The sequence below is a fragment of the Triplophysa rosa genome, linkage group LG1, assembly GCF_024868665.1.
Source record: "Triplophysa rosa linkage group LG1, Trosa_1v2, whole genome shotgun sequence".
NCBI classification, from domain to species: domain Eukaryota; kingdom Metazoa; phylum Chordata; class Actinopteri; order Cypriniformes; family Nemacheilidae; genus Triplophysa; species Triplophysa rosa.
Window position 1 is genome coordinate 30,784,915 of NC_079890.1, and position 17,065 is coordinate 30,801,979.

Sequence of the window (17,065 nt, forward strand, 5' to 3'; positions counted from 1 at the left end):
AAGTTGTGTAAACTACATTGACATCAGGACTAGATGAAATTTACAGAAATGCTTGTCTCTTCTGTGTTTGTCTATTCTTTAGTCTCTCTAGTATATTGCAAAGATATCTGCTTATGATAATTAAAAATATTGATTAAAATGTAATATTCAAATATTGGCGTTAATATTAATTTTATGTAGTAGGCCTATATAATCAGATACAAAGTAACTAAGTAACTAGCTACTTGAGTAGTTTTTTTCATTGCATACTTTTTTACTTTTACTCAAGTAATTTTTAAAATAGTGACTTTTACTTTTACTTGAGTAACAATTTCTCTAGTTACTTGTACTTATACTTGAGTAAAGATTTTGGCTACTCTACCCACCTCTGCGAACACCGAACTTGCGTTTTTTGCTATATTCGGCCAAACATTTTTGGTGGCCGAACATTCGGTGCATCCCTAGTGTCTGTGAAACACAAAATAAATTAGGAATAAAGTAAACATCAGGGTGAATAAACAATGACAGAATTGTCATTTAGGGGGTTAAATATTCCTTTAAGGGACAATCCATTTTTGGCACAATGGTTATTAAAGGGATACTTCCTTGCTTAGGTTGGGCTTTTTAAATAAACATTCCATATGTTCAGCTCGACCTTGGACCTAAACAACCCCAACAGACAGCTCTAAAGGACCAGTCAGTGAAATCTAGCAGCGATGTTGCGAATTGCAACCAACAACTCACTTCACCCCTCCCTTTCGAAGCACTATGAAGGATGACACAACATGGTGAATTATTACATGTAAGGGACCCGTGTGGTGTATGTAGATAGAAATAGCTCATTCTAAGGTAATAAAAAAATAATGCTTCATTATGTAAGGTCTTTATACACCTCTGAAGGCATAGTTATGTATATTATATTTCATTTCTGTCAATAGATCCTTGAAAAAGTGATACACTGGACCAATATATGATGTGTTGCCAATATATGAAAAACACAGATGGAACCACAAGTTAAGATGTGCTGGAACACTAAAAAGACTAAATTTTTTTAAGACAGATTTCTGTAATGTGTAAGAGTATCAGACAGAGAAGAAGAGAGAGGTTTCGGAAAATTGACATGAAATTCCGTTTCGTAACAACTTTTCTTAGTCCCTTATTAGACAATTCTCTAGGAAAAGCACGCCCACGTGTCAAGCAGCGAGGGTGAGATGAAAGAGCACACCCACGCGTCAACCATGGAGAGTGGGAGAAAGAGCACGCCCATCAATGTGCTCCTTCGTTCGCAAAGTTCAGCTGCGTTTGTTTGTTCACTGCATTTCGGTGAGGAATGTTATATAAACAGTGGATGTAATGCTGGATTGGCAGATCGTTTGAAACTGATAGATGGAACGGTCCCAGCGCTCAAAGATGCCGGTCATGAACCGCAAGCGGTAAGTGAAACTGAGTCATATGTCTGTGTTTTGTTGGCAAGTGGCACGTACGTGCATAAGGTACACCGCACGAACTTATAGTAAATAAACAGTTATACAGAGACAATGTGATGAATTATTGTGTGCTCGTGCTTTAGTAAAGACCCCCCCACCCGCACACGTTCAGGAGGTCGCCTGTTTTGGGAAATAATCATACAGCTGTATCTGTCATTATAAATGTGATCAAACTAAAGACTCTTCGAAGATACGAAGTATGCAATATACTCTATCGGTACTCAAGATTAATATGAGATTGGCAGAAACTACGTGTATTACATCCGCTTTAAAGTCTTACACTGCCCAAAACATTGCTGATTTCAGTAACACCATGAATATTATGAGTACCCTTTTCAACTTCCTGTGTAAGAATTCTGACTTCTTGTTTGTCTGGAACCACTTCCTTTACACTTTGCTACAGCCTCTCAAGAATGATATGAATGAATTTTAGGAGGAATTTAGAGGAATATGTAAACTACATAAATTCATACTACACTTGTCACTTGCACAACTCAAAAAATATAGACAGATTAAAGATTTTAAAATGTTAATTTCATCTTATATCCGAGAGTATCATTTTCTTCTTTCTACATTTTCTTCAAGAGCATCAGAGCTTAATTCATCAGCATTTAAAACCTGTATGACTTTCTTCTGCAGAACACAAAAGAAGATATTTTAAAGAATGTTGGTAACCTAACAAGGGCACTACTAAAGAAAGCCGTACAGGTTTGAAATTACATGAGAGAATGACAGGTTTTTTCAATCATGTTCATGATTTTAAAGGTGTTGCGAATTTGATTGATATAGGCTACATTTATGGAACAGGATGCAAGTAAAAAATATGGCCTCCACATAGCGCATTTATTATAAAAGCACAACCCAATACACTTTATAACATACTGTAACAGACAGCATACAATATGAAACTATATTTGAACACAACAATAAATCCAGTTGATAAAACTCAAACTGAAACAGCATTTTAGCTTAACAGATGCTCTGCTCATCATCAAAGGAAACAACACAAATGAACTATTATCTTGGACTCTGACCACCTCCAATGGCCCAAGCAATTCAGTCCCTCGGTTCATCCGCAATCAATTAGCCAAACAGAGTAAAAGAGCAGGACATAACAAAACACAGAGATTCTCCACAGCTATAGACGGTTTCATCTTAACAACAAAAACAAATGTTACTGCGCATGCGCACTTTTGTGACCCCAACTGAACTTCCGGTACACATTCACAAACAATAGAGTGCCTGTAGATTATTTGTGATAACAAGCAAAAGAAACCGAGGAGAACCGTTACTTGGCTAAACTTGTCTCTCCAATATTTTTAATTTAGACTCCAATACCAAGCTCAACCGCTAGATGTCAATTTCGCTTTGTTTAAATGCGACCGAACTACACGACCCATTCAACAAATTGTTTATTTAATTAAATAACCATACAACAAATTTCAACAAATCGTTTATTTAATACAATTATTATACAGTAAAATAATAATACAAATTAATATGAACATACATTAAATCAAATATAAATAGATATATTATTAGACACTAGCCAAACACGAAACGGAAGTTAACTGGGGGTCAGGCGCGAGTGTGTACAATGAAACGGTCTATAGTGGTTTGTAAAGCCGGATAAGCATACCTCTAGAACACACCTGATCTGCAGGATGCACAGAGCTACATAACCACTAACCTCAAATCTTTCGCTGACTCATCCAGCAGGTCAGCCTTCTGCACGCACAACTCATAATCTCAATAAATAATGGCTTGATTTTCTCATCGATCACTGGTGAATCACAAGAGATCAATACATGGGAAATAATATCCTCATGCTGTATGAATAACTCATTTTTACTGTTGAGATCCTCTTAAGATAGGACAAGTCTAAGAAAAGGCGTTTTGAAGAACAGAGTGGGTTTAAAGAGAAAGTGATGTGCTTGCCATATTCTCACTGAAGTGGAAGATGAAACCTGAGTGTGTGTGTTAATTTCACATCTCAGGATTGCGTTTGGTGGTTTTAATGCTGGTTATTTTGCACAGAACACACTCCTTCTATGCAATCATTTTATTTCTCACTTGGGCATTTTGCTAAGCTGCAATGTAAGATCTGCAGATCAAGAGTCAATGCCCTCTTTCTCTCTCTCTCTCTCTCTCTCTCTCTCTCTCTCTCTCTCTCTCTCTCTCTCCCTGAAGAAGAGGGAAAGTCCCTGAAATGAGAGGCTGCTGGTGTTCCTCTCATCTAAAATATCCCTTCATCTCTTCATGCATGATTATAGATCAGCCCCAGCTTCAGTATTGCATTCATTTATGGGCAACACTTACAATAAGGTTGTTTTCGTTAACATTGGTTAATGAAATAGTTATAAACCAATAACGAATGGTACTTCTGCAGCATTCCTCTCTGTTTATAATTCCAGCATTTGCTGATATCAAAAGTTGTTACTGTTAAGATTAGTTAACGCAAAACTAACTAACATAACCATTCAAAATCCACCCCTAATGTGTTTGCTGATAACACAGTACAACATCTAGGATATTCTCATGTATCCATTAATAGTGAAAAGACAGAGATTCAAGTAATAGTTCACCCAAACTGTAAATTCTGTCACTTATTTATGAAAATGCCTTAAGTGCACTAAGTCAATTTGGAAAATTTTTGTCATTTTACAGTACTGGCCAAAAGTGATGTCCAACTTTGGAAAATTGACATCTTCGCTTTTTATTTAAATGTATTATTTAAGACTTGCATATGCATTTAGCAAAGCTGTGGTTTAAGTGTAAACTAAAGCTTAGCTTTGCAAAAAAATAAAAACGTTGGCAAAAAGCTACATATAACACATGAACAAAAATATATTAAGTCAAGGCATAGGAGAATGGCTACAAAATGTTACTATACAAGATGATCAATAAATATTAATAACAGGTCAAATTGAAGTAAATGTATGCTTTCTTTCATGTGAGCATTGTATTTTTATGCATTTTTTGTATATACCCTCATATGTTTGCTTTTTTTTGCCAAATAACTGTCCAATAAATACCTTAAGTTGTCTTGTCCAATTTGAACAATACACCTGACCTGATATGGTGATGTTTTAATGTAACCTGAGGGAGCATTACAAGCAAATATTGTACAAATATGCCCCCCCCCAGACATCACTTTTGCCCACACTGTACATGCACGTAAAGACATGAGTTCTCATTTTTGGGTAAAAAATTCCTTTAATGTAACATGGCCTCTTGAAAAGTAAAGAACGTACTGTCATTTGGTGTGAACAATTAATATGCCCTACTGACACCACGCTCATGAAAACATCTCAAGGGTACCGGATTCATTTGAATACAATAGTACAAACATCAAACACATTCAGCAAGTTTGTGTGTGTCTGCCAGGTGATCAAGGGCATGTAAGCTAGAAAGCACAGCTGGACTAATGTGTGGCTTTATTCTGCTCTGTAGTGAGTATTAGCACCTCAGTGTCTCTCCCTCTTTAGCACCATTCCAACGGAAGCTACAGCTGAGCGTATGACATCCCAGGCTTCCTGTTGTGATACCTGCAGGGTCATCGCTAAAATTCACAGGGCCCAGGAAAAAAATATTTATGGATGGGATCCGTTTCCATCAGACCCAGTGAGCTATGCCATAGACCCAGTGACTATGGCGACTATGACAAACAGCCTATATCCCTGTAAATATCATTGCAAATTGTTCGCATTAACAATAAATTATTGATATGAACAGTGCACGTGTTGTTTAATTTTGTCCGACGCGTGTTTGTTTCACTGTTTATTTGACTGTTCAGGTTTTGTTTATACTTCTCATTGATTGTTTTATGTCCTCTTTTGCAAAATCAGTAACTGCACTGGTCAGCAAGCATTCTGAAATGCTTCGCTCACCTCGTGCAAGCAGGCAGTATGTATACAGACCAACAGAAAGTCGACTGAAAATGACAAGTAAACCCCACAACAACCACATGAAGCGGATCACAAAGAACTCGTTTAGTTCCACTCGCTGAACAGTCCAGCTCAATAAAGTGACCTAGATTTCCATAAGGCACAAATTTTCTGCATGAATTACAAATACCAGTTGGATGATGCAGGCAGAGAATTGTGTTAGTTGTGAAAAGAATTAACCATGCCATTTCTCTTGTAACCAAATGTAAAGCAACAGCAGCTCGCAATAGAGCAAAGGTCATGGGTTTGGGGACCACATTGTAATAAATTGTACACTTTGGTTAGGGTTAGTCACTTTGGATAAAAGCATCTCCCAAACCCATACGTGTAAATGAGTAATTATTGCTTATATTTAGGGTCAGGAATGAACAAACCACTAACCATATAAGTAATAACATTTAGTGTGTCACTCATCCCAAGTCACTTGTAATACAAACTTGAGTGGGACCTCAAATCGTGTGACTTATTGAGGCGAGCATTCATGTCACTTTTCAGTATGCTACCACCCAGAAAACCCCATCAACTGCAAAGCACTGGCAATCACCTACAGCATCCTCACATCATGGCAATGAGTTCTGCACATAAAATGTAATAATCTGTAAGAACACTTTTGTAAGCAACCAAGAACATCTATTTAGCCTGAAAAACCAGAATGTAAGAGAGGCTTGTTTGGGTACTAATGTGGACTAGGGCTGAAACGATTCCTCGAGTAATTCGAATACAAAAAATCATCGAGGCAATACAAAAAGCCTCGTTTAATCCATTTAACTACAGTACACACAGAGCACTGCGTTTCCCCACGGACCATTATTACTGACGCACAGCCCGCTAAACTCTATTCATGTGACAGGGCTCTCAAGTCTCACGCATTCACCATGAGACACGCATTTTAGCCTGTTCACACGCTCACACGTATTTCTCATGCTGATAAATAAGTGAGAGCTTATTGAAATGGTGAACTGCTATTTTACTTAGTTTTAGTCTATTTTGCGAGAGAAACTTGTTTTCCGGCTGCATTGAGTCCATAAAACTAGATGCGGACTTGTGGACGCCGAATCCTGTTATTTACACATAACATCTGTCTGATCTGCGTGTCTGAGTGAATGAACTGCACAGTTTAACGTGCTACACGCGTGATGCTCATGAATTTGTCTGCGCTTTATGAGGACATGAACACAGAGTTGCTCTTGAGAGTTTATTTCACGGACATTTTACTGAGTGAAGCTAACACACTAAAAAACAAGCGTCTTCCTACGACCTGCCAAAATAAAAGTCCGGTTAACTCTGTACTTTTATGTGGAAAAATATATTACTATTTAATAGTAAAAAAAAACTAATTTTGATAAACTAAATGCATCATGCATAAGCTGAAGTTAGTTAGAAATTATTCTTTCTATTTTTATTAAAGTTTCATATTTATACATTTGTATTAGGCCTATATTGCATTTTGAATGTAATATGGCAATGGAATGTACTAAATGGGTTTAGTTTTCACAGATATTAATGTATGCAACTTCAGCAATAAATGTTAATTTTTCTCAAAAGGAAACAAATTAGTTGTTCATTTTAAGAGACCCGTCTTATTTTCTCTTGTATATTTAGAGTTGCTCCTTAATAAAGAAAACGTATTTATTATCCGAATACCCGATTAATCGATGGAAAAATCTGTAGAATACTCGATTACTAAAATAACCGATAGCTGCAGCCCTAATGTGGACTCTGAGGCATTTAACTAAAGACCTTTAAGGAGAGTATAGTCTAGCTCATAGTATTAGGATGACATCAAGTACACAGAATATTACCAAGCTGTGACTTAGTAATGTAACTGATCACATCTGACAAACCATCTTGAGCAGACCTGTGACGCTGTTCCACTAGATCTCATCGGAAATCATTAGCAGGTTCTATAAAAATCCTCTGTCATAACACTTTACTAGATCATGAGCTAATAATGGCACACAAATTTGGACAAACCATGACCAATGCCTTTTTTTTAAATAATATTATGGTAAAGAATATGAATAACAGCAGAAAAATGCAAAGAATTCCTAGATACATTAACATTTGAGGCATTCAAATTGTTTATTACAGGCTGAGCATTTTAAGAAAAAAATGAAACATATATTTTTATTACTAAGGTAAAGGGAAATTAAGAGTTTACCTTTTTTTAGTGGATCACAAATTACGTTAATGTAAATCCTGCTTTATCAGAATGTTAAAAAAAATGTTGCATTACTGGTCTGACTTCAATGTCATGGCTGACATGATGCAACCAGCAAGTGAATATTTGCCGCTTTCACTACAATGTTTGCTTCTGACGTGTAACTAATGTAATGTCATTAGGTACGTCTAAAGAGAAAATAAGAAACTTTTCAGACATAACCTCAGACGGTTTCCTAAATAAAAGAAACACTGATGAAAGAACAAAAAATCTTTTAAAATCTATATTCTACTACAAAACAAAGTTTTTTATACTTGAACAGTAGCGACCATGAAATCATACTTCCGGGACAATGTGTCCCTCTAAGAGAGGTGGTTTGTTTGTTGAAATGCTAAACAGTCTCAATACACAAAGGCAGTTGAATGTGACCAAAACCATGTTCACAGGAATACCATTAACAGGATTACATCTGTCAACTTATTCAACAAACGTACGTCCCCAAACAAAATTTGAATTAATCCTTGATGGATAAGAACGGGGAAAAAAGAACTTGCCTATTGACCCAGGGTTTTTCCTGCATAGAGAAATTGGAGGCGGCCGCCTCCGTCAAATGTCGTGCCGCCTCAGACTCTCGCCCAAATTATGTTGCGAGTCTTCACAAGAAATGCTGCGTGCATTTATCATACTGTCATTTGTAACTGCAGTTGAGACATTACGCCACAGTGGCGGCGCTGTTTCGTTATCAGCACACTGAGGCGCTAAAAAGAGTTGCGGAACAAGAGCCATCCTGTGTTTCACGGCTGTTTGTTTTGCATCCAAGTACGTTTAATTTCTTGAAATTTATTAAATTAACATGACGTACATCATTGTAATGTCTTTAGCTGTGCAGTTGGATCGTTGAATCAGCGTATACTGTACACAGCGAGTTCGCCAGTATGAACGCACATTGTGTTTAGAACGACTCGTGCACGAATGACTCATTTGAACCGATTCATTGAAACTATTGAACTTTTCAGTCACTAGCGAATATAAGAGATCATTAAATCATTTAAAATGAACCACAGAGAATGCAAGATGTGAATGAGCTTTGCTGGTTGATTCAGTTGGCTATTGTGGGCTGAAAAGTTAGTTGAAATGATAAAAAAGCTTTATTTGATTAAAAAACATTTCTGTTTGGTTGAATAAAAGTAATGTTTTATATAACTTAATAATTGTCATTTTTTATCTAATTTTATTAGAACTTTAATATGTCAAACTCAAAGTCACTTTGGTTAAGCCACTTAAAGGTACGGTAGGCCTACGTGTGTGTGTACAAGATCAGGATGGCACCACCTCCGCCTCATTTTGAGCCAGGAAAAACCCTGTGACCAACACCATCTTGGGCATTTAGTGAGAGTTTACGAAAGTTCATCCCATATTCTTAATCATTATTTTGGCAATCTTATAGTCGAGAAAGTTTGGGAATCTAGAACAACAGAATATTGCTGTTGCTGTGTCCCAACTACGATCACAGGTGTAAATTGTACTGAAACATGTTGGAATGGCCAGGTGAAAGACTCCAACGCTAATTGAAACATTTTGGCAAGACTTATGACAAGTTAGACAGTTCATACTGCCAGACAAATCATAATGACAAATAAATGGATCACCTAAAAACAAACAAAATCATTTACAAGTAGGCCACACACTATCAATCTATCACTTAGAGCACACTTGATTTGATAATCATCTGTGATACAGGAAATTCCACCATTATCGTGCTTACAATTGGAAGCCTTACAAGTTAACAAGCACACTTGCTCGGCTCGCATGCAACAAATGAACTCAACTACTTACAACGGCTGTCCTGCTATGCTCTCCCTTTCCCTCTTTTTCCCCTGTACAAAATATTCAACCATTTTTACACATTGTTTATATTGTGTCATTCTCTTACTTACACAGACACGCACAATCACAGTGGCATCCTGCAAAGTAGCAGATGACCAAACTCTGAATGGGAAATGGGTCGCTGGGTCAATTCCAGCAGGGATGTTTGAGTCCCAGCACGCACAAACGCACATGACCTCAACACTCTCGGAGAAACCGGCTACAAATTTACCAACAGTTGAAACTCTGATTTTAGATCAAAACTCATACACACTGCTAATCCAACAGAATACTACACAGTAAAATCGCCAGTGTTAAAAAAGGTCAAATTAACACGCACAGTGTATATATAATCCACACTCTCAAAGCTAAAAAAACGCATTTATGATCGTCTAAAATCATAAATGCGGTGAAATTTGACCTTTTTTAACACTGGCGATTTTGCTGTGTAGGGATGTGCGAGACTAATCGACTAGTCGTTTAAATGGTAAGCTCCTACTAGTCGACATTGAAAACAACAGTCGATTACACAAAAAAATTACACAAAATGTTATCATTTAAATGACTTTCATTTTAATGTTTCGTTTAAAACCCTTTTAAATTACATACTAAAACAATATGTTTGAAAAAATAATTATTAATAGTCTTTAAAAGTGTATCAGGAACGAAATGTTTTAATTTTAGGTCAGATCTAGGATGCATTTTCTTTGTGCCAATTGCAGCACGATGACCACTTGAAAGACGAGTTGTGGGGGTGTTTTGAAGGAGGAAATGGGTAGGTTTAATTTAAGCAAACTACAGTATGTCATTTCAAAGTGGCATAATAATAATTTCACTGGAGCCATGCGTAACCATACTGTATTGGGTTCTTATTGACGCGATGCGGAATAAAATATTGAAATGCAGGCATAAAACGCTACATAAGCTACATACAGTTATGTTAACAATTAGGTCTACTTAATAATACATTTCAATATTTTAATATTTAAAATGCATGAAAGACGGATTGAAGTTATTTGATGGCAGAATAAATGTGGTGAATACATCTTGAGCACACTCAATAAAACTGAGATGAGAATATCTCAGCTTCTAGATTCACAGAACTTTGAAATTTATTTGATTTGAATGTTTATCACAAAAAAGCGCTTGAATAAACATGATCGCTTAGCACTGTTATCTGTTATCTGTGTGCCCGTGCAGAGTTTGTGCAGACTCCTCAGACGGCGATATTGTTCACAAACATTGAGCCGACTTTCATCCGATCATAATGCTTGCATTTCCTCAACAAGAACATGTAAAATAATATGAACATCATAATCACATGCAGACTCGAGTGTTTAGCCTATGTATGTCCTATAAATTAGCTAATATGGGCAGTCTGCTTTTACATTCGCTCTGCGCGAGTCTGCGAGATCAAATGCATTCTGTTGCTTGTTCTGTACTTTTTGTTCATTGCTTTCTATTCGCTTTTTTGTTTACACACATTGCTTTGCTTTATAAATAATAAAAACATGATATAATGTAGGCTATCTTGTTTGAGAATTGATATGCTATAGGCCTACCCTAATTATAACAATTGTAGGCTACTTAAAAATTGCGACATAATTAAAAAAGCAATGTTTTTTTCATTCAACATTTAAATAAACAAATAATGAAACATTAGTTTTTAAGCTTTTAATTAATTGTTGTTAAATATCTTAAGTTTCGTGATTTCCGTGTAATAGACACACTTTTACTAAAATTAAACTTTATTTGATGACTAAATTTTAATTAAACTTTTAGAGTAAAAAAACAGACTTAAAGGAGAAAATAAAATAGATTTTGCATAGGCTACATATTTGAAGCCCAGGCACAGGCACAGACCAGCAAGGCAAACAAATCGTCGCTGTGGGGCGGAAACCTCCTATGTCCAAATTTGGTCAATATCATATTTTTTCACATATCGATGCTATTGGTCAGTCCCCATGTGGGTCTGTTATTTTTTACAAATTATTAACCAATCTAAAGTGTTGAAAATAGCTTGAGAGCAAATCTCTTAACTCCATTGGACACTTCAACTGTCTGAGAAGTCTAGTAACCACCTCTTCTTCACTCCGCGGGAGCCTCTCGGCATTACGTCTCCTGATTGAAAGTTTTTTAGACAATAATGAGTGAAAATAGGTTAGATACATTTGAGTAGGCCTGTTTTGTTAAAAATCGATAGCTGTAATGCTTCGGTGCAGAAGGAAGCCCGTGAGCCACGAAGGCAAGTTTGCGAGCAGATTCGGCTAATTTCCGCCTATTAGACAGCCTAGTCAGCTCATCGTTTTTTGTATTACATCACTTGTAGTTCTTAAACCTTTAAAAACACGTTGGAAAGATGTTTAGGACTTTATTACTGCCTTATCACTGTAAGTAAACCAATCTGCAGCGCCGTTTACGTTCATGCCACTGCTAGAGCGGTTCTCGTTCTCGAGTCAAGAGCCGGTTGCAACAGCTTTCGATTCAGCAGTACACGAACCGAAGAGCCGCCTCTTTCGGACACGTCCGAGTCGGTCGTGAGTGAGAACCGATGAGCTAATGATAGTGAGCATGCGTGATTCACCGTGAGGCTACAGAACAGTGTGGACAACTGATGCTGTGCTAATGTTACGAGCGCACGTTAACCGAGGACTTAAAATATATGGAGCAATCTGGCAAAGCGTAAGTTTATTTAATAACACATAAATCGTATTGAATTATGCATGGATCATATAGTTTCTGTAAAATGCTGATGAAGATTAATTATTCACTTTTTATCTTTAAGACTTAAAATGTCATAGTTTGCTGCACTTCACTGTGCCTATTTGGGTGCACAAGAAACGTGTCAGATCAAGACGTGATGTGTTAACTGACAGAAGTTTTGATTACTGGTTTTGGTTTATATTTGAATATGCCGAGTGTATTTTCATCCCAGCTGGTCGGGATGATACTACAGTCTAGACTTGACGCGTTTCGTCAGGGCGAGTGACGTCATTACGTCAGAGCGTAAGAGAATCGGTGAACCGGTCTTTTGAACCGGTTCATTGAAACGAACTGTCCGAAAGAACCGGTTCGCAGAAAAGAGCCGGACTTCCCATCACTAATCACTCATAGCTCTAACGTTTAAAATAGAGTTTAGGAAGATGTATGTAACCACAATCATTAGCTTTCATTAGCTCTTAAAGCCTCGTCTCTTGTCAAAAGGCTCAACGCGACCGCAGACTTTGATGAACACTGCTGGAAGCAGCGACGTCTGTGTCCGTACCATTCTTATCAATGACAGCGTAATCTCGTATCTCCCTGCTCCCAAGTCATAAACTTTGTATCTCCGATTAAACATGGTTTTGGGGAAATGTTGTGTTAATGTTGGTACACAACAGTATATGATAGCAATATAAGGTATAATACCAACTTTAACGATACAATGTTTAATAACTCAAAAAATATGCAGTTTTTTTAATTTCCTGAAAAATAATGGTTTTGGAGATGCAAGGATTCCACCCGACAGCGACGAAATGCTCATCGTTCACTTCTTCCAGCCTAAAACGATCCAGTCAGTGTTGGCGCATAAGCAAATGCAGAAATATTACTGATTATAACGTAAGGAAAGTGGAACACATATGCCTGTTTTAGCTACATTAAATATATGAACAGTTTGATTATTAGCCTACATTCTTTAGTCTTTAATTTGTATTTCATAGGCCCTACGCAAAGTATTTGGACTGCCTTCTGGGCTATTCTTAGTTTTAGACTAGTCGACTACATGGTTACAAAACTTTAGTTTAAACGACTATCAAATTAGTCGTAGCGCACATACCTACAGAATACCACATACAGTATCTATCTGCTGTCTCCCACTAACCACCACAAGATCTCCCTTCTGTTGCCTTTGCAGGTTTGTATCTTAATGACGACACCATTATTGATATATTATGTATAACAAAGATGTTATAAGATGTTAATCTGTGAAAATTTGTATTAAAGGAAGGGTTCACCAAAAGAGTAATTTTGAAAAATGTGCCTGTGGCTTCGTGTCCATACAATGGAAGTCAAGGTGGGTCAATATTGTTTGGTTACCAATACTCTTCAAAGTATATTTTGTGGTCTGCAGAAGAAAGTCATACAGGTTTGGAATGATACGAGGGTTTGTAACTGATGAAAGATTTAAGACAAGTAGTGCATTTAATTTAGTAATTTAGTTTGCTTGAACTTTTATTTGATATTCACACAGATGTTTGTGCTTATAACAAGTTAATGAGCAAAACACAATTCCCAAGTATCGTGTCCAAGCAGAATCTACAGTACGTGCATGCAGACCTGCTCTGCCTCTAGCTTATTCTTCTGGGAAGAGGAAACACTTAGAGTGAAACAATTATTTAAAACTAATATTTACTTAGTTTAAAAGCAGTGTGCCATAAAAACACCTCACTCATTGATTATATTTAAAGTTAGTAACTAAACTCAACTAGCTGGAGAACAATACTGAATACATTCCCCTTTCCATCTATTCATTACAGAAAATCATACTGTAGTGTCATAAATGTCTAAAAGTCTTTTTACTGCTGCTAAGAGATGCATTTACACACTAATTACAGTTGCCAAAACAATATGAGAATAAATAATGTTATGAGAAATGTGAGATGAAATGTCACTTTGGCCGAGGGTTAAGACAAATATTGACAATATGTAAATGCTAAACTCTAAAAATCCTTATTTTGAGTGCAAAGATATTTTTAATAAAGTCTAGCAAAAGTCAAACAATTTAATATTGTTCTGATCTTGACGTTTATTTGATCAAGTATGCTGTACTTCTAGCATTCCAGACATCCGATTAGAGTGCACTAAACTACAGCAACACCAGAAATAAATTGTCCGGCAAACAAGCGCTTTGCTTGCTGATGAGTCAATGACCATTTGCATGCAGGATTTTTAACTCCCCCGAGTAGTCTGCATTATGACCACAAATCTGAATTGCGTTCATCTTAAGAAGAGTTTGCAGGTCCGTACAGAAAGCAATCTGACATCTCTCCCTGATCCGTGTCCTCAGCAAACGCTCTGACCAGACTGCAGCACGTCAGAAGCGATACACTGTCATAAATTCATGACTAATATTGAGAAAACAGCTGTGGGGTCAGGAATCAGAGCAGACTGATTGATTGAATCAGTCCTGTCTGTTTATACATTCATACATTTCTCTGTTCCATTTGTATTTGTTTATATTTTATTTATAAGATTATGATCTCCTCCAAAAAAAAGGGGGAAACAGGAGTGTGCGTGAGGTGAGATCTAGCTATATCTGCCTGTTATATGACAATATCTGGACATTCCACACCAAATTCTTCCAGCAATATAGATTTGATTAACATGTATAGGGGCGGTTTCCCGGACCAGATCTTAAACCAGGACTAGGCCTTAGTTAAATTAGGATATTTGAGTTGTTTTTAAAAACATACTTTACAAAAAAATAATCCTGGTGTGCATCTTGAGACAAAACAACCGCACTAATATATTTTAAGATATGTTAATACAAATTGTTCGCCTCTAACATTTAACTTAGTGTGGGACTAGTCTTAAACCATGTCCGGGAAACCGCCCCATAGTATACAGCAGTAAAACTACGGAATGAAATGATACTATATCTATATGGAGGTGCAGTCTAATGACTGGAGAAACAGGAGCAAATTCCAGCCTTGTCTTTTCTTTTACCCCTTTCATAAGCAATTGCAAAACAATATGCAAAAGCAGTATTCTCTCAAAGCAGCCAGACGTAATGTGTGGTTGGGTAAAACCATCAAGACCAACAGTGGGCATCATGCACTGTTTAAAACACCCACCAAAACACTGGTGACAATGGAGCACCATGTGTTCTTCGTGCCTGACCTTCGCTATTATCTACTATGAGAATAAACACAGGTAGATTTGCGCCACGGTTATTACAGGGATGCGGCGGTCTTACCTGTAGGAGCAACAGCTGGTGCTGCTGGATCCGGAGTGACTCGGTTTGTCAGATTACTCGTGTATGAACTCTCTAAACCCAATACCGCAGAGATGACGAGTCCACGCAGCAACAGAACCGCTGCCCCGGACAAGAAAGTCATGGTGTGTGCAGAAGCTTTCAAATGCCTCTAACGAGAAACAAATAAATCAACAGACACCACACAGTATTTCTCCACTCAGGAATTAAAACGAGTGTGTTATGAAAATCCTCCGATTGCGTTGAATCACAAGAAAGAAACGTGTGATGTCAACTGTAGTTCCATTAAAAGCACCGAGTTAAATAAACAACAAGATCCAAACCTGTAAAAATATAGTCTAAAAGACACGCCAAAATAGGCAATCCAACGATTAAAAAACACAGAGTCTATGATTTATGTATCCGAGGCGTCAAAAGAAGAAGGCACAGAAAAACTCCATCCAAAAGAGATGGCCAACTCTTCCATCGTTTATAATCTGACACATTGAAACAGACATCAGATATTGTATCGGATTGAAAGACGTGGCCGTATCGGGTAAACCCGTAACCCACTTTACAATCCAGAGACAAGTGCAAACTGACGAGGAATCCCCCGTTTTAAATCACCCCCAGAGAGATGAAAAGCACATATTCCTGCTAGAAAATACCCAGTAGCCTATAGTCCGACGCGTTTTAAAGTGCCATATCCCAAATTACACTGCAAGTCAATGTAAATCAGTCACGGTACATCCACAAACAGCCGGAAGATATCCGGCATAGTAAACGTGAACCGCCTGTGGGAAAGAAAGAGTCAGATCCCAATGTAGCCTTTAATCCAAATCCATCCGGGCAATCCGAAATAAACGCGTCTGCCGTTCATGTCCAAATATTAGACGAGTTTAAATGTCAAGTCCGCATGACCACGTCTAACATGAGGGCTCAGGTCTGCCCACTGCCTTTGGTAGCTGATGCAGAAACTAAATTCAGGGGGCGGAAGTCCGTATGCAAATCATTTGACAACAGGACGCCGGCGATGTGAGTCTCCCTTAGAAGAACAGATGCGATCGAATGCTCTCGGCTGCTCTTGACAGAAAACCGCCTTTATTTCTACCAATTCAACAGTCGGTTTTGACTGAAACGGCTTTTTAAGTCTATAATGCGCGTTTGCTTGACTATCGGCATGCAGGAGGAGAGAAACCAGAAAGTTCCTGACGGGGAATGTTGGCGCCTCCCTGCTCTATTGTTCAACACATCCCACTTGTATTTCTTCTATTGCGACACGCGATTTACACACTGAATCGTCCAAGTTTTTCTCCTCGCTGTGGAATGTGATTGGTCGAGCGCTCCCAACATGGCAGGATCTAATTGGCTGAAACCGGAAGCGAGTCTTGAGCTTTGAAAAGACAGACGGCGGGAGAACGCTGAGAAAAGGACTGTTTTGTTCATTCATATACACAAAATTTGCTTTGTAAAACGTGACCTGAAACAGTTTTTCCTTTTGTACAAAAATGGCCGTGCATGGAAAATAAATGTTAATACTTAACATGAAAGTATAACAGTAGCCTACATTGTAACGTTACTTATGAAGCCATTTCATGCATATTTGTTAAACATTAATGTGCTATATTGATTACTTTGTTTTTATTACTTTATAGTGCAATGAATATAACGT

At 37.5% G+C, this 17,065-nt stretch overlaps 1 protein-coding gene across 1 annotated transcript in view; it reads right to left on the reverse strand.

The window, feature by feature from the left end:
* Positions 1–17,028, reverse strand: part of stim2b (stromal interaction molecule 2b) — a 52,683-nt gene extending 35,655 nt beyond the window's left edge. The window contains exon 1 of the mRNA XM_057340851.1: positions 15,397–17,028. Within this exon, the coding sequence (XP_057196834.1) occupies positions 15,397–15,538 (142 nt within the window). The 5' untranslated portion in view covers positions 15,539–17,028. The remainder of the gene's footprint in view (positions 1–15,396) is intronic.
* Positions 17,029–17,065: the final 37 nt, after the last annotated feature.